Source organism: Strix uralensis, chromosome 3 (assembly GCF_047716275.1).
Source record: "Strix uralensis isolate ZFMK-TIS-50842 chromosome 3, bStrUra1, whole genome shotgun sequence".
NCBI classification, from domain to species: Eukaryota; Metazoa; Chordata; class Aves; order Strigiformes; family Strigidae; genus Strix; species Strix uralensis.
In genome coordinates, this window is record NC_133974.1 from 7,034,655 (window position 1) to 7,053,548 (window position 18,894).

Sequence of the window (18,894 nt, forward strand, 5' to 3'; positions counted from 1 at the left end):
CATCAGTTATAGAACTGGATCTGTAGCTGTTATCATTAAATTCATATCCCTTTAGAAATCACAAGTCAAGGAGAGAGGTGGAAATGTAGGAAGAGGAAGGCTGGCTCTGTGATACTGGTGGGTACTGGATAAGGTGTTAACACCCTACAACTTACTGCAGATAGCAGGAAGCAACTGATCTATTATGTCCCAAGATCTCTACTTTCAAACACTCTAACAGTTTCCACACTTGAAACTTTGTTACCCAGGTTTCCTCCAAAAGCAGTTTCTTCCTGTCTTCATATCAGAACAGAAATAGAAGGTAAACCTGGTAGGTTTTTGTTGCAATATGTGCTTTAATTTAGTGCCTTGCAGTTAACAGGAGGAGGTACAAGTGACAGAAATCATCAGAAAACAAACACTGTGACAGCCCTGACTTCAGGAAGGGGGGTCAATGGAGGGATTTGGGTTTTGATCAGGACAAAGGGGAGGATTGGGCCAGCTGACCAAAAATAGCCAGTGGCCCAAAATGCCAGAATCCTGAGGGGAGCAAGCTGTTGGTGAGCCCACTGCCCACCTTGTCTGTGCCAAAAACCTGGCTCTTGCTGCTGAGAGTGGGTGGGAGGGGAATAATGTGGTTGGTGTCATGTTTCTCCTTCCTCCATTCAGCACTCCCACTTTTTCACAGAATCACTGAATCATCTAGGTTGGTAAAGACCTTGAAGATCATCTAGTCCAACTGTTAACCTAGCACTGACAGATCCCAACTACACCAGATCCCTAAGTGCTATGTCAACCCGCCTCTTGAACACCTCCAGGGATGGGGACTCCACCACCTCCCTGGGCAGCCCATTCCAACGCCCAACAACCCCTTCTGCAAAGAAATACTTCCTAATATCCAGTCTAACCCTGCCCTGGTGCAACTTGAGGTCATTACCTCTTGTCCTATCTCTTATTACTTGGTTAAAGAGACTCATCCCCAGCTCTCTGCAACCTCCTTGCAGGTAGTTGTAGAGGGCGATGAGGTCTCCCCTCAGCCTCCTCTTCTCCAGACTAAACACCCCCAGTTCCCTCAGCCGCTCCTTGTACGACATGTGCTCCAGACCCTGCACCAGCTTCGTTGCCCTTCTCTGGACACTCTCGAGTCATTCAATGTCCTTTTTGTAGTGACGGGCCCAAAACTGAACACAGTCATTGAGGTGCGGCCTCACCAGTGCTGAGTACAGGGGCAAGATCCCTTCCCTGTCCCTGCTGGCCACGCTATTTCTGATACAAGCCAGGATACCATTGGCCTTCTTGGCCACCTGGGCACACTGCTGGCTCATGTTCAGCTGGCTGTCAATGAACACCCCCAGGTCCCTCTCTGACTGGCAGCTCTCCAGCCACTCCTCCCCAAGCCTGTAGTGCTGCTGGGGGTTGTTGTGGCCAAAGTGCAGCACCCGGCATTTGGCCTTATTTTCTTCTCTCCCTTTTTAGTTTGATCCATGTATGTATACAAGTGAAGCCTTGGACCCAGATCTTTAAGACTGGTACAGTTAATTTCTTAGCTGCTACTCTTTCATGAACTGTCATGACTTTTGTAACAATGGCAAGGACCATGCCTTTGAAGGTCCATCCAAAGATAGCCCTTTAGTGCCAGACAGCTCAGTATCACATCCTGATTTCTCATTCACATACAGTCAAGACCCAGGCTTAGCTAAACTGAGAGGTGTGGTGAAACCTCAGAGGTTAAATGTCTGCAGAGATAAGGTGTGGTGGGACTGTGCTGTCTACAGGGACTCGTACTTTACAGTTTATGTAAAGCCTATTCTAACTCAGTGGGAGTGGATGGTTCTGCAGCAGGTCAATATTGCACAAGCTACTTCCAGAGTGAGGTGGACTACTCTGAGCTGTACAAAGGCAAGTTTTTGTTGGAATAATGTGCGAAGGCCTGATTTTCAAGTTTCCACTGGCCATGCACTTCAAAGAGATTCTGGATTTTCAAATATTTCTTAATCTCTAACTGTGTTCTAGTTCTATTATTGCAACTAAATCTTCAAGCAAAAAGAAATTGTTTTCAATATAAATAATACATTTGATTGATGCTTGTTTATTGTCTTCAGTCATCACCACCTGCCCATACCAAACCATCACACTTGCCTGTAACTGTAGGCAACAGTTTTCCATCCTGGTTCATCCCAAAGTCCTGGGAACAAGTTCACCACTGGTAAACATAGTCCTGATTCCCCAACAACCAAATAGGGCTGTAACACCTGACAGCAGTATTTGATATTGGCCTCAGATCTAAATCTTCCTGATTCCATCTATCATATTTTGCATAAGTTTTGTAACATTTGTGTGCTCTATAAATACTTTGCAGGCTCTCTCACAGCCCTCTGCTTAAGACAGGAGTCTTGCCTTAAAGGTATACAGGCTTGGAAATAACTGATTCCACAAATGTAGTATTAGGACAATAAATTATATAAAACCTTTCATCCTGCCTGGCACATGGTGGCTTATATTCACTGCAGAGCTGACTCTCTGAGCTCTCCAATTATGATTTTCCTCTAAGAGGAGACCCAAACACACAGAATTTACACAAAAGACTCCCTGTATACTTAACACTACTATACATTAAATAAATGCAGTCCCCTCTGTGGTAGAGAGCAGCAACCGTCTCTGTCTTACCACATTACATATCAAGGGAAGGACAATTATAGTTGAGGATATAAAACTTCCTTTTCTTCAAAAAAGACACACATGGAGCTTTCAGTACATTCCATCTGAAAGAAGACCATCATCATGGTCTTCACTGTATCTAAGTCAAAAGTGAAGTTCTGAAATGGACCTTCTTAGCTGTGAATCTTTGGTTCCAGAAAGTCTTAAATAGAAAGTGGAGAGCACTATACCTTATGGACTTTCCAGACTCTAATACAAGGACAAGAGAGAAGCTATGAGGTACTTGTGTATCTACACAGGCCTTTGGAATCATTCAGAGAGTTGATAGTGGAAATACTAAAACCACTGGAAACAGCTGTGTATAGCACTGCAATTCATGGCTCAGTACTGCATAGTGCTAAGCACCCTCTTAAAGGCTAAGAATTCTTCACTCCCAGTGACTTTTCTGGCACTTGAAGGCCTTCAAATCCTTCCAAGTTTGAAACATCTTGTCATCTCTTCTGGGATTGGCAGCCCCTGTAAAATTCCATATCTCAAAGTCTCCCTGCCTTACATGTTAACCAGAAATGACTATTCCAGAAGAATGCACCAAGGCACAATCTAGTCAAAATGAAGCAGTCCACTTCTTGATGACTCTCAGGTACTGTTTTCTGCTTATCTTGGAAAGGGCAGAGGTCCTTCCAGAGTTACGTGATTTAACATTTGTAGTGCCTCAGTTAAGCAAAGAATATGACTTGGAAGTGTTTTCAGAGGAAGAGCTGGATGACTCTGAAGAAGATACTCTGTATTTTCCTGCAAAACAAAACATAGTGGTTAGACATAAGAACAGATAGCCTAGGACATGCTGGCACTGCAAAGTAAGGACAGTTAGACCTGTCCTGATGACCCAGGTGGCTTTGTCTTGGTCTCTGATACTAGCTGGATTCCAACAATACCAGCAACCACAGAAGTCAATGTATTTGGTGACACAGCCAGGATATGTCATCTTGAACTGACAATCATGTCATAGGATAGTAATTTACTCACACAAATGGAAGGACTTAGTGATCCTCCTTAAGCATCGGGATGCATCTAGAACATGTGCTCTTGAGATAAATACTAACTCCCTCCCCCTTGTGACCATGAGGCTCTAAACTAAGACTCAGGTGCACAGAGCCTGAGAGCAGAGTGTGGAAGCAAGTGCTAATAATATGGGAGTTTCGGGTGGCAGCAGCATGGGAGGCAGTTGTGGGCAATTGTCATTCTTGTGGTGGGAGGCTTCTGTATCTGGCTGGTGTACTCGTGTAAACTTACTGTAGCAGAATCAGAGACCAACTTCTTGTTCCATTATCTGACTAATAAACAGACTTAAAAAGCAGATGATTGCCTAAATTAAACTCCTTCATATTCCACTTTGACCAATTGTCACCATCTTCTTTGAGCAATGGTTGAATGTAAAGATTATACATTTAGGACTGAAATTACTCATATTTTCAGGAATGCTTCTTGCAAAATAAAGTCCTAACTGAAATGGTGATGTCTATAAAATGACTGCCAGAGAACTTTTGAAGAGATACAACTCCAAGGTGGTGAAGAGTACATGAACAGTAAATGAACTGAGGAGCACTGTGTCATGGTATCATTAAGCTCAAAACAAAGCTCTGTTAGTGGGTTTTAGGATTGGTGATGCATGCCACCATTCAATACTTGTTTTAGTGGTAGAGAATTATGCTGCTAGCATCATGCTACAATCGAGAACAATTATGCTAGTGATTCTAATGACTCATTACAGTTCCTTTGTACTACAAGATGAAATACCGTCTATGGATGGATGGATAGACATATAGATTGAGAGAAATCGGGATACACATATCCTGAGAGTGAGAATGCAGGCAAAACCTTGTTTGTGCTTCAGTAGGAGAGATCAGTTGTTACATACCTGTTTTCCCACATAAGTTATTAAAGGTTCTTGAAAATGGATAGCTCATAGCAAACATTGGTGTCACCAGGATCAGGGAGGATGACTGTAAGAGAGAAAATTGCTTTTTGTTAAAAGCCTAGAACTTTCTTTATAGCCACATTGAGGGGAAGAAAAAGATTACAATAACATGTTGTTCAGTAGTACAAGCAGGCAATCCACAAAGGGACAGGTTAGATGTTTGTGAGGCATCAGGTTCACCCATCTGCATATTTATGATGACAATGAAGGAGATCAACTTTAAAAGAAACTACAGGACAAAAACAGCCTGTCTCTTAACTGTTGGCCGTGGAAGGTGGCTTAGTCTCCACAGTCATACAGACAGTACAGAGTCTGACTCTGAGGGAGTATATCCATTAAGGTAGCCAGAAAAGCTAAGATTTATATGCTTGGGGATGGTCATTGAAGGCCAATAGCCTGAGATAATCAAAGGCAAATTTAACTTGACACACTAGAGGGCATTGGAACACAACTCTCTGCAGTCCAGACAGGAAGGAAGAAATTTTATGCTGCTAAAATTAAGGGTTTTTTTCAGTTCTGAAGTGATTTGAGAATTTAATGGGATTCCTCCAAAGATGTGTTAAAAAAAAAGTGTGAAAAACACATCTTTTTCTGTTCAATCCTTCTCTGTTCATTAGGTTGTACCATGGTGGGGCAAATTAAGCAGTTTTATGCAGTCACCTATATCACAATGTAATAGAGGAAGAAGGTAAATGAATCACATCTAAAAAGTTTGATCAAAGATTTTGATCTTGCTTTATTTATTCCTTATCAGCAGAACTGCCAAGAAAATATGCCAATTCCCACTGCCTGGGGCAGCTTCCACAGTGTCAGCTAGAGTTAAAAGTGTCTGGCCAGGAGACTTTGTCTGAACAGGAATTCAGAATTGGGGTCCAAGACTTAACAACTTGTTCTCTCTACTTCATTCTGCTGGATGTGTCAGTACAGGAGGGAACGAAGAAACTGACATGCTTAATGATAGTAGTACCAGTTATTTCTGTCTTCCTTCCAGTTTCCTGGGAAAAAGCAGTTTTTCCCACAGACAGAATAGCACCACATTCAGCAGATGTCATTTTCAAGCCAGAAAGAAGGAGTGGCGTTTTAAAAATGCATTAGGAAATGTTCCCAGACCTGGGTTCCCAAGAGTAAGCCTCCTGCAGAAAACACTGGAATACTTGGAGTACCAGTTAAAAAAATCCAGGTGGATGATTCTGGGAATCCTAAATGAAGAAACATGAGACCAAACCCGCATCTTTCCTGTCTTGTCCTGACAAAATATCTGAATGTGGCAGAGGGTTGGAGCACTTAGAACTTACAGTGCTGCTCTGCCTGGCTAGTCGCAGGCTGCTTCCTCCCGGGCCTTCAGCACGTTGCTGGAGGGGAGATACAGAGAGGTCAGTACTGGGTCCAATACTGTTTTAACATCTTCATTAATGATATAGATGATGGGAAGAGCACACCCTCACCAAGTCTGCAGATGACACAAAACTAGAAGGAGTGACTGATAGATCAGATGAGTCTGCTGTCATTCAGAGGGACCTCAACAGGCTGGAGAAATGGGATGACAGGAATCTTATGAAATTCAGCAAAAGAAAATGCAAAGTCCTCCTGTCCGTGGGGAGGAACAATCCCATGCACCAGGACATGTTGGGGGCCATCTGACTGGAAAGGAGTAAAGACAGAGCCAAACATTTCTCCTTGGCGGCAGTAAAAGGAGAAGAGGCAGTGGGAATGAAGACGGAGCCAGACTTTTCTTGTTTGCGCTCAGTGAAAGGACAAGAGGCATTCAGAACAAATAGAAATACAGGAAATTCCACTTAAGAAGAAACTTTTTCACTGTGAGGGTAGTCAAACACAGGAAAAGGCTGCATAGCGAGACTGTGGAGTCTCCATCCTTGGAGCTACTCAAAACCCACCTGGCCATGACTCTGAGTTCTAGCTGACCATGCTCTGGAGGGTGGTACTATATGATCTCTGGAGGGTGGTACTATATGATCTCTGGAGGTACTTTCCAACTTCAGCAACTCTGTAAATCTTGTGGAAGCTGGATGGATTCAATCTAATGCTGCTTCTCTGAGCTAACAGTTCAGCCTTAATGGACTCCTGAATTCCTTTGAGGTTATATACCCATCTGTCTTAATTATGCTGGGATTTATGTCTGCTTCCCAGTTCTTTAGCAATACCTGTACAGGCTCTTCTGAATAAACCCTTTTCAGACACCAATATATAATTAAACTCTATTGTCATATAAGAATGGTTCTAGCATTTATCATCTTTTTTTTTTTTTCACCTCCAGTGCCAGTGGTTAGATTCTGATGCCTTCAATCCTCTACCCATCCTGGCATGGCTTCTCTGGTAAGGAGTTATAAATGCAAAATTGTAAATTAGAAGAAGCATTTCTGTGTTAGAATACACAAAGTTATCCATCCTCATGCAACCATCCCAGATGGAAATATTTTATTCCTGTTGGCTGAAACTTTTCTATATTCCGTATCTGGGAATGTGACCCTTCTTGTGCAGGAGTAGAGATGAAGACACCTTTGGCATCAGCGGAATTCCAAACATCCCAAAGAGGGTAACAAACAATTCTGTAGCCACAACACGTCTTCAATCAGCAGAGCTCTTTGTGAGGTGAATATTAGTCTATAGCATCAGCTCTTGGCCCTCTCCTAGGCCTGTAAGACATGTCCTGGGTCACTGAGGTTGACCCCCCTGTGTGGCTGACCTCCTATGTTCTGCTTTAGGGGTTTGTCAAACCTCATTTTAAAAGCATTAAATTCTGTGGTTTTACTCCTTTGTTCACACTGAGGGACCGTTCCTCAGCCTTTCTAACGGGCACTGGTTGCTCAAGGCCATAAGCAGATTTGCACTTGGCTGGATCCAAGGATCCTCTAGCCCAGTCGCTTCCTATCCAACACAGGCTATAGCAGAGGCTCTAGGGAAGAGTTTTACAAAAGCAAAGTAAGCTTGTAGCAGCACATCTTCAGAATGTTCTTTCCACTTCCGGCTATCAGAGGTACAGGGACTTGTGGAGGCAAAGGCAAGTCCTTGGTGTTTAAAAGCCCCTAATGGCCTATTACACTTACACAAAATGAAGTAAGCCATAAGAAAACTTAGGAGAGTGTCAAACGTCCAGGAGCAGGGAGATCTAAATCTCCTTCAGTTGCTTTGAATCTGCCACTCATTCGGGTCAGGCCTGGTCCTTCATTATCAAACTGGATGGCACACTTGCTCCCTGGCTTCATAGCAGCATACATCCCTTTTACATTCCCCATCAGCTGTTTAGGCTGAAGAGTCCTATGTCATTCTAGCACAACAGTCCCCCCCCCTCTTCAGTACTTGCTCTGCTCTGCACCTTTCCAGGTGCGCTGTATCTTTTTTGAAATTAATTAAGCTCATTTGTCCCCACGCCAGCATTTTCCCATGGCTTAAATAGCTCTGCCTCCCTTTAGGCATTTTGGAGGAAAGGCCTATGGTGCCATGAGATCTGTGGAGGTGCAGGACACATGGAGAGAGGAACCAGGAGCTGCTAAAGACTAGAACGTGTGAATGGAGCAGATACCTACAGTCTAGCTCCATGGCTGCCCAGTAGCTTATAGCAGCTGAACCCTGTTTTACCCTTTTCAAACAGCCACTGAGCATTTATTTTCAGAGTCTTGATCTCTGGAACACAAATTGAAATGGAAGAAGTTCCATTTAATCATAAGAAAAAGCTTTTTTTTTTTTACGCTGAGGGTGACCAAACACCACATCTTTTTGTCCAAAGTATTAGTGGATTCTCCAGCTTTAGAGATACTGAAAACCTGACGTGACAATGTCCTAAGCAACCTGCTCTAATTTACCTTGCTTTGAGTAGTGGATTTGAACTAGATGATCTCAAATGATTCTTTCCAACCTCAACTGTCCTCTGATTCTGTGACATCTCTCTTCAGCAGTAACATTGCCTATGTTTCTGTCCTAATCGTATTCCTCGGAAATAATTTTCCTGAGGTACTGTGCAAACTTTATATTTCCTTTTAAAGATGGTAGTGGAACTGGCTTCCCTCTTTAATGTGAACACCTATCCTGAGCAGAGGCATTTCTAGATGCCCATTCAAGCTATGCTTCAATGCAGGGAGGAATGCAAGAGTCAATGGGCCAGAGAAACTCTCTGTGGCTCGGAGAGAAACCTTCCAGGATCTTCCTTAAGGATCCAGTCCCTGTTTGCAATATTATTTCTTTTTTTCTTTAGACACTGCATATTTTGGGTTAAATGCAGGAATTTGCTGGGTATGGGACCTAAGTCTCTCCTCTTCTAGGAGTGTGTCCAGGCCACTTGGTTCCAGAAATATATTTATTTATGTTCTTTTATTCACTAACATCTGAGTCCTTGCAACACATAGACATGATTTTGACAAAAGATTCATTCTTCCTCCCATTTTCTGTTCCCAGCATGAAGTGGAGGCTAACCTGTCTCCTTGTCTCATGCATTCAGGTTGCAATATCTCCACCCTTTCCTGCTAATAGCTGAAGGGTATCTTCCCCAAGAAGTTCCCTTTGCATTTCTCTTAAATTGTGAATAAATAATAGTGTCACTGAAATCTTCTGTCTTCTAACTTAAAGTTTCAGTTACATTTTGTGGTTTATTTCTTGTGGATTTTAGAGCAAATGTCCACCAACTTTCTTCTCATTTTTTACCAATTATAGGTGAAATAATGAACTTTGAAAAAGGGGGTATATTCATATTTGTGTTGGTAGTGTCTTCTCTTTCTCTGACTGGTTCTAATAAGCAAATCAGAACACAAAGTGCATTTGACTTAGAAGACATTTGGAGAATGTTAGACTATTCAGCAGTAGCTGAAATACATTTTTAGGTCAAGGTTCTAACCTTTGTTTGCTGCGAACTCCATTTGGACATTGAATTCCTCTTCAGCAGGGCTTCTTGTATCTATTTGTTTAAAAAAAAGTCAGTAAAAACAGTAATTATGTTAAAATTCCAACAGTATTTTCACATAATGCAAGAAACAGTTTGAATTCTTACCTTCTTGTCCCAGAGACTCCCGAACAACAAAATGAATAATCCCTAGGAGACAGATAATTATATGCAGTTTGATGACAACAACCTTTTAATTGCAGTACCTCATAATTATCTCAAACATTGTCCATGTTGACTATTTAAACTCTGAACTCTTTGATAGAGGTCATTTTTCTAACTGCATCTCACATAACAGATTGCTAATGTGGTAGAAGTTCTCCAGACCTGGCCTATTTAAACTGTGTATATCTGGTCTACAAAAGTGATACAGACAGTTTGATAGTACTAAACTTTTTTGGAGGAAAGGACCTTTGTGCCCTGCCTATGCTCCCCAGATAAGGTAGCAGGTTCGCAATATAAAAGGCAAGCGAGTTTGGTCTAAAGCATACAATTTTGATGCCATTCTTAAGAGATAGAGTAGACATAACTATTGTGTCCTTAAGAAATCCAGTTGTATTGGGATCCTACTGGCCACCTAAATGTGTTGTTGTAAATATCATACTGACTGAAAACTCTCAACCATGTGTATTTTGTTCAATTTCTCTCTTTATTATTAGTACTATTCAGCTGTTCTTGGTGACTTTTGAGCTGTTTATACTCCCTCATTATTTGAACCCACAGAGCATAATATGATGCCTCCAGATGAACTGTAAATGAGTCTAGACATACTGAAGTTTGTCCATTTGAACACAATAGGGCTATTTTCCTGATCTTCAGGAATGAAGCTCTTCCCAAAGCTACTGGCAGAGTTTGAAGTTATCTTTATGTCAACTTTATCTATAAGGCACACTGGTTAAGGCGGCTGAGAATACGAAATACTGCTGAATTCTTGGAATGGGTTTCCCAAAGAGCCCTTGGGGAACTGGGATGTGTAAGGCAAACCAGAGCTCTCCCAAGCTGTTTTTGTTCCCCTCCAAGCACAGCACTGCAAGAATGTCACTACACGTTAAATGGTCATAAAAGAAACAAAACCATACGTATATGTCACTCACCTGCAAAGCATTGAACAGAGCAAAGAGGATGTGGAAAGCTCGGTGACTGTTTTTGATGACGGTGGCAAGGCCAAATCCCCAGGTGAGGCCTAACAGTGGTGTCAAGATGGCCACGCTTTTGCCAATTTGAAACAAAGAGTTCTTCTCCTGTCTGTTTGACCTATCCCCAATAGTTGGCCTCAGTATTTTTATTATGACAACTGCGGTGATGAACAAATTTATGGCCACAATGATCAGGGCAGGTATGACGAAGGCCAAGAGAGCTTTGCTGTCCTGCCAGTTGAGCCAGCAGACACCCCTTCTGGTGTAATTGTTCCTTGGCAGTGTGACAGCGATGGTGATGACTGCAATGACAAAGGGGCACCCATATCCCAGACAGAATGCCACTGCTTTCTGAGCGGTCTTGCTCGTGTTATGTAAGATGAAGATCAGTCTGTAGAAAAGAATGAGGCCCAGGCTGAGCATCCAGAAAAAGACACATAGGTAGAATAAATGGATGAAGAATGTGGCCACAAAACAGATCCCTCTGCTCATCTGTTGGTTTTGGTCATTGATGGAGGCAGTGACAATGAACCAAATGTCAGCAATCAGGAGTGATGTAGCTATGTTGAGTATACAGACATGGCGCATATAGGAGGTTGTGTTGTTTGTCACGTATTTCCAGACTAAGGATTCAATTATAATGCACGCCACCAAACTCAAGATTGAAATGACCAGGCCAATGTAGGTTATATAATCTTCAAAGATTACCTGAGAGGATTTATCAGGTGACATCAGAATAGAGAACGGTGTTAAGTGACTGCAGGAGCAAATGACATAATCTTCTACCTCTGTGGCTATGCAACCACGAGTATCCCAGCCCCCCCGCTCTTTGTTGAGCGTGAAGTTCCAAAAGACACACTGGGCCATCTTTAGAGATGAGTCGTTCTTTGTAAAGGTCATATTAATATTGAACTTCTGGCTTCTGTTGCTGCTCACAGTTGTTGTTATCAGTAAGCCATTCACACGCTCGGGCTCATTCCATGGCAAAATATGTGCAAGTTTTGAGTACATCACACTGACAATGGTTGAATTTTGAGTTAGAGTCTGAATTTCACTTTCATCAATGAACACATTAACTGTGAGATTTTCTGTACTGTTGAAGGTCTTGTTATAATCTGTGTAGTTATTTTCTGTCACAACTCTACCTTGTAGCTGAAGGCTGTTTGCAGAGACAGGAGGAATGGTATTATTAACGGGTTGGAGATGCCGGGTAAAATTTTCTACTGAATCCAGCAACAAAGAACTTGCGGGTTTCTTCGCTTTATTCAGGTCTTTCCAAGCTTCAGTTGTGGAATCAGCAACAATAAAGTCCACTGTGGAGAGGAAATCCTGGAACAAGAACAGAATAATACTGTTACTGAAATCCCATACAAATCATTGTTGTTTCTGATGGTAATTTCTGCGTGGTCCTAGAATTGCCTTTTGAAAAAGCCCAGTATTTTCTTATTTTGCTCAATCCATGTGAAACCTTTAGTTGTTAACCCTCTGCATGGTCTATTTTCAAGGTAAGGCTTCCAAAAAGTGGAGCCGAGTGGTTTTTTTGTTACATATTACTTAGTATTTTTTCTTAGTCTTCTTTCCCTTCTTTCTCAGCTTTTATGCTGTCTTTGGTTTCTCAGTCTCTCATTGTAGAGTTCTCCAGCTACAAAACATCAAGTCTTTTTGCACTTTTCTGCTCAGAAGAGCAGTGCTTTTCCTCTGTACCTCACAACCAAGGTTTCTAAGTATTTCTAAGATTTGTTTTGTTGTTCATTTGTTGTAACATCCAGTTGATTTTCCTTGCTTAATGATGTCCCCTGGAATTTACTCTCCCTATCCCTATTTCAATCCTTTTTTCTCCTACTCAGAGAATCATAGAATCACAGAATGGTTTTGTCATTTAAAGATCATCCAGTTCAACCTCCCTGCCATGGGCAGGGACATCCAACCTGACCTTGAACACTACCAGGGAGGGGGCATCCACAATTTCTCTGGACAACCTGTTCCAGTGCCTCACTACCCTCATTGTAAAAATTTTCTTCCTTGTGTCCAATTTAAATCTACCCTCCTTCAGCTTAAAAATGTTGCCCCTTGTCCTGTCACCACAAGCCCTGTTAAAAAGTCCTTCTCCATCTTTCTTATAAGCCTACTTTAAGTACTGAAAGGCTGCAATGAGGTCTTCTTGAAGGCTTCTCTTCTCCAGGCTGAACAACCCCAACTCTCTTAGCCTTTCCTCACAGGGGAGGTGTTCCAGCCCTCTGATCATTTTCATGGCCCTCTTCCATGTCTTTCTTGTAGTGGGGAACCCCAGAGCTGGACACAGTACTGCATGTAGGGACTCACAAGAGTGGAGTAGATGGGGAGAATCACCTCCCTCCACCTGCTGGCCACCCTTCCTTTTAGACAGCCCAGGATACGATTAGCTTTCTGAGCTGCAAGCGCATGTTGCTTGCTCATGTCCAATTTTTCATCCATCATTCCTTGTCTTTTCCTCTTAGAAAGCTAGAGACATTTATTGGCCCCTAGAACAGTTCTAATTGCTAAGCACACAGCAGCCTCTCTTTCATGCATAAGCTCCTTGTTCTCATCATTTTGACTTTTCATAAACTCTTCCATATCTTTGCTGTCATTTCATCTTTGTTGTCATTTCTTCTAATTTCCTTAATACTTTCCTGTTCCTGACCCTAACTGTGAAACTTTTTCAGGGAGAATGTTATCCCCTGTGACAAAAGGGCTTGATAAGAATAGGTAAGACTTAAAATAAAACTTACCTGAATAGTGGGCTCCGCTGCATCTGTTGGGATAGAGGAGACCATATCCAGGATGGTAACAATTGCACCTAGGTTTGCAGGAGAATGGCTTATTATGTTTTGCTCCATTCTTGTCTTTTTCTTAAGCTCTTTAAGGTATTTAGGTAGGTTTGCTTTTGCCTCAGGACTCTTGACCAAGGACTGGAACAGAAGATAACAGTACGTCACATGTGTGTAATTTGCCTGGAGCTTGATCCTTCTTCATAATGGCTTCTATACTAATAAAATAAACAGATCCAGGATCTTTCTAGACATGCTGGTAGTGTTCAGCGCTCTGACTCTCCAGAATAGGGTATTCTAACTGCATATTGAGAGTGGTCTCTCATCTGTAGTAACTCATAGACTGCTCCTGGAAATTCTGGGGGAGAAAATAGTTGGCCTGGGACCAAATCATACAAGGGAGCAATCTAGTAAGTTAAGAAAATAAATAGTTGAGTAGCTGTACCTCTGCCTGGGACTTTGCTGTGCCTTATTTTCTAAAATAAACACAGCAAGTATTTGATGAAAGAAAGATAATTGTTCTTATCTAACCTCACTGAGAGAAGGGTGACTCTGGATGGTTTGCAGAGGTGAAGAGCACTATGATAGGATACCTAGGCTGAAAACAGAGGCACAGCACCCATCTGTGAAGCTCTGGGCCAGAGAAGGGGACCTAACCTCTTTCACTGACTTGCATAGATATAGCCAATCATTCTTTATATCTTTTAAAAGATAGTTTTAATTAAATATTTGATTTTTAATGCTTCATATATTTTAGATTATGTTAAGCAAAAAAGCACCCAAGAAAAATTTTTGCTCTCTCCTACCCCAGCCCCCCCCAACCTCTAGAAAACTCATAAATGTTACCTCGGCACTAGTCAGCAAGTTGTTTATTGATTCAGACAGGCAGTCATTCCTTGCAATCTTCCATGATTTGTTGGAGCACTTGTAAATTACATTGCCTCGTATAAAACCATCTGAAATATTTAACCCACGGCATGGCTTTATTAATGTGGCCCCTTCTTTTCCAATGCCAAAGCTGGTTGAGCAGGAAACTTCCTTAGCTGTGTTGAGAAAAAGACATAGAGGTACAAAACGAAGAAGAAGGGAGATGAAGAATTTACCCCCATCAAACCTGTTACTTCCTGAAATTCAAAGGTCTTTAAATTAGGATTTCAGCTTGCTGAAATTATGGCTTTTCAGGACATACATGTCTTGCATCCCTAATTTTCTGGAATCATGAAATTAAAAAGGAAATTGAGTAAAGCTCCTTGTTTTTGAATACTGAATCAAATCAACAAACCAGTATCCATCGTTTTGGGATTTGTCTGTTAGATTACAGGGTTAGATGGGGGTGGAGTGGGATTATATTGGTCACTATGTGAGCAGTAATTCACACAAAGTTTATTCTGCTAAGGGACTTAGCACTGCTGCAGCACTAATAGGAAATTCACTAAGACCGTGATATTGAGAGCTCAACACTGTTTTGATGAACGGTGAGTCTTGCTAATTGGCTTTGATTGGGTTAGTCATATCAGTAAATACCTGCTGATTAAAGTAAATAAACTGTCTGCTTATTTATTGCCTAAGAGTGAAATCTGACCAGATACAGTAATTCAACAGTAGGTACCACCTCTATGGAAAAAAAAATATTTATGCATTATGGGGATGTCCAACATTTATTTCTTTCCAATTTAGAATAAGAAGCTGAAATATGCAAGCTCTGGTCAGAACTAAAGATCAAAACTGGATTTAGCAAAGTTGAATTCTAATTGCCCAGCATTTCCTGCAGAGCTGACTAGAAGCTGGATCTGCCCAGGTCTCTGCAGCACCTCATGGAGGTTGCCATTCCTGTGTTCAAAGTGGATGTGCTCTCCCACAGGCTGACCTCCTGAGCTGGATGACTTTTTCCTGAGACCCCATAATCTTTCATACTTGCCAAATTGTTGGTGCAAGCTGGGAGCTGCATGACCCCATTTCAACATAGGAGACGAAACTTGGTGGTGCAGGCTGCACCAGAAGGAAATAGGGATAGACGATGACTGAACTATAACTGCTTGGGAACATACTGGGACCACTGTCAAATACAGTGAAGAGAAAACAGCTTTTCTATTTATTTTTTAAAAAATAACAACAAAATTGTTATTTTCCTCTGTATTTCAAAATTTCCTGTCAAAAAAGGAGACAAAAATTCTTGGCTAACAAAAACTGCTCCTGTTAGGTGTCACCAGTGATAAATTTGTGGCATCTGATTTAACAGAGATATTCGGATTTCCTATTTAATAGCTTTAAACAGTAACTTTTTTCTTACCAAGTATCACGTGCAGTGTTATATCTTCACTCTTGACTTCCTGTTCAATTTGGTTAATAAACCTGCAATATGCCTTGAGCTCTTGCTCTTTGTTGCATTCTGTTTCTATGTAATTGTACGTGTAGCAGAACAAACTTCCATTTTCCCTTTTCCCTGTATGAAAGGGTTAACATAGGTTAGGTTAACACAGATTTGGGGTCAGTCAGCTAGCAGACAGCAGAAAGCTTCTGCAAAACTTTCTTTTCTGTGGGTCCTAGAGAAAAAACCTCCTTTGTGGAAAAATTTCCTTTCTGTATGATGAGCTCTGTCTCTTACTCCCCACTCAATAAATCTGCTGACAACTGCTGTGTGATCAGTACCTTTTCAGTCACTGGTGTATGAGCAAATCCTGCCCAAACCCTCTTTTACTGTGCAGGAACAAAAATTTACTTTAGAAACTCTGTTGGAGTATACTCTTCTGATAACTACTTCTACCACAGCTGTTTTATTTAGGCTAGGGTACATTTCTGCTGTTCCTATATGGTTCTTTTTAACTCAGGATCTGTACCACACGGCCATTGATTTCCAGCATGCCTGTGCCTGAGGGTCCCTGACTGCAATCTCTTCCAATAAGATCTTAGCATTTTTCTTAGCAGCCAAAAGACTCCTCAGTTTCCACCTGCTTTACACTTCAGCCTGTTGTTTATGCACTCCTGCATGTTTTCTGACTTAGTTTAGGTGGCTCTTTGTTGTTTTCAAACTAACTGTTTTGTAACCTACTTGAAAACTTCTACTATATAAAAACATGCCAGGGAAGCTGCAGAACTGCCCTAAGTTTGAAGACATGGAACCTTAGGCTTCTGTGCTGTTAAAAATATGTTACCCATATCCTTGAAGAAAATAGAATAGTGCTTTGAATTGCATTCCTAATATATTATTATATGTTTCTCATGATTCAGTAGATCATCTTCTTAAGTAACATTTCCTTGATACTCAGTTCAAAAATGTGGCAGAGTAGAAGATAAAAGCAATATATTTATGGTTTTTATGTATTTATCGTTACAGTAGTGACTTCAGTTGCTCTTCTATTCCCAGCCATGCTCCTCAGGCATAGCAACCATCCCAAAAAAAGTCCATTACCCCTTTTTTACACTCTCAAGAGTACTTGTGGGTTGTCATAATAGTAGTAAGTATGAATTCGTTACACAGATCTAACTGAAAGCAAAAAAAAACCCAGGGACTGGGTTGTGACACATAGTGCAACTGCTGTGTGATACTGTGATTCTGCAAGTTTATTGTTCCTTACCAGCTTGAAATTCATTTTGTTGAACCACGAAGGTAACATTGTAATCTTCCGTGGAGTTAGCACTTATGCAGCACTCAAGGGTTTGTTGCACTTTGCACTGTATAGATGCTGTAATGGGGTCTATCAGGATGTTGCTCTTCAGAGGCAAGGAAATAACCTTGCGTGTCACATTGGCAGAACTCTCCAGGTGCTTCTGGGAGAATGTGCAGATGTAGGTGCCTGAAAGAAGCGACACAAAAAACATGTCTCAGTCAACAGAAATTCTCCTCAACTTTTCAGTGGTCATGAGCCCTAATACTGAACAAATACAGCGTTGTCAGCAGCGTCATGTCTTGCTGTCCTCCAGCAGTTACGATTTTAACTTTTTTTTTTTTTTTTAATTTACAGTGGCCAGGCTTTACAGTGATTCACAGGGCTAGGGGATGCTGTAAATGATCTAGTACATAGAGTTAATTGTCTTTGTAGCCAGTACAAACCAGGTTCACTCACCGTTCCAGTCCTGTGTGGCAGTCTCCACTGTGAGCACAGATGTGGCTGGAAATTTGCTATTTTGGATGCATGTACCACAGTCTACTGTTATTGTCTTATTTCCAGACTGGATTTTCCAACTGATGCTGTCATAATTGCTCACATCACTTTCACACGTTAGATTGAATGAATGTCCCTCGGAAACTGATGAGTTTGTGCTTGAAGATATTGTTACATTGGCTGAGACAACACAAGATAAATGTCATATTGTTAAGAGTCACTTGTTATAACCATTTGCTTGCAAATGACATGTGTCACAGGGGCCACCTACGTGTTAAAGACCTGATGGTCTGTTACATGCTACCTGACACTTACCTGTCCGGAGGTACGTCACGTTGATGTTTCGGCTGCGCCTGGCACCGTGTCCAGTCTGCAGCTTACATGTATATGTTGTCACTGTACCTGACTTCTCAGGTGGGCATAGTGATTCATTAATGTTGAGCTTGTATTCGGTGCAGTTTTCACTGAAACTGGGGACTCCTAGAGAGAAACAAACATTCCTTGAAGGGCTATGGATGTCTGAAAATACCTGGGCTCCGGAATCACAAGTAATCACTCTAGCTAAGGAAAACCTTGTGGGTTTGTATGTAACCTTTGACAACATGGCACTTTTAACTCATCATTGCTGAAGTTCATTCACATCTTTTACTCTGGCAACACTCACAGTGTTTTTCCAAAGGCCTGAAGACAGCTCTCAGCACAGTGCTGGGCACTTACGGCCAATACCAGTCTGAAAGCAACAACATTGCTTGAATACCTCAGGATAAACCAAAATGAATATTAGTCTGGTTCAGCCTAACCGCATTATCTGCAATATTTAGGATGAGTAAGATAAGTAAAACAGGAGTAAATACTGCAGATTTTAACGTCATCTTATTTTGAAATAAACATTTGGGGGTATTTGAGAGTCATTCAACTTTAAATCTGAAGAGTGATGGTTTAGCTGTAAGGTGAAAACCCCACTAAAGCTGTCCCATGCTGCAACTGGTAGTACATCTGGCAGGAGAGCAGAGTTCCTGGGGGAAAGCCTGGCCACAGGGAATTAAGGGCGAAACAGCTCATTACAGTAGGCCAGGATCACCCCTCTCTCTGCAAGCACTCTGTGGAAATGACTGTGCACATGAGTTTTGAAGGTTTTCTCTCATTTTGCTGTCCTGCTTTCTGCTAAATTTCATTTATAACAAGCAGTTAACAATGAACAGTTAATCTATACCCATAAAATATGAAGAGGGCAATAGGCTGTTTATGGCTATGGTTCATAGACATTTATGAGGTTTCTATTGATGTTATTTTGTAACTCTTTGTAACACAATTGCTTGGTGCTTTATTATCTTTTTATAGTCATAAGGAAAGCCTTGTG

General features: G+C 41.5%; 1 protein-coding gene across 3 annotated transcripts in view; it reads right to left on the reverse strand.

Annotated features, from left to right (window-relative positions):
- Window positions 1-315: 315 nt before the first annotated feature.
- ADGRF5 (adhesion G protein-coupled receptor F5) overlaps window positions 316-18,894 on the reverse strand; it is a 50,732-nt gene continuing 32,153 nt past the window's right edge. For 2 of the 3 annotated variants that reach the window (XM_074861418.1, XM_074861419.1), the window contains exons 12-23: window positions 17,850-18,014; window positions 17,496-17,714; window positions 17,007-17,225; window positions 15,722-15,874; window positions 14,278-14,474; window positions 13,393-13,572; window positions 10,601-11,971; window positions 9,615-9,656; window positions 9,462-9,521; window positions 5,911-5,967; window positions 4,556-4,640; window positions 316-3,429 (exon numbers count right to left, since the gene is read on the reverse strand). In XM_074861418.1, coding sequence (XP_074717519.1) covers window positions 3,350-3,429; window positions 4,556-4,640; window positions 5,911-5,967; window positions 9,462-9,521; window positions 9,615-9,656; window positions 10,601-11,971; window positions 13,393-13,572; window positions 14,278-14,474; window positions 15,722-15,874; window positions 17,007-17,225; window positions 17,496-17,714; window positions 17,850-18,014 — 2,828 coding nt within the window. In that variant the 3' untranslated portion in view covers window positions 316-3,349. The remainder of the gene's footprint in view (window positions 3,430-4,555; window positions 4,641-5,910; window positions 5,968-9,461; window positions 9,522-9,614; window positions 9,657-10,600; window positions 11,972-13,392; window positions 13,573-14,277; window positions 14,475-15,721; window positions 15,875-17,006; window positions 17,226-17,495; window positions 17,715-17,849; window positions 18,015-18,894) is intronic. The other variant, XM_074861421.1, reaches the window with a different exon arrangement.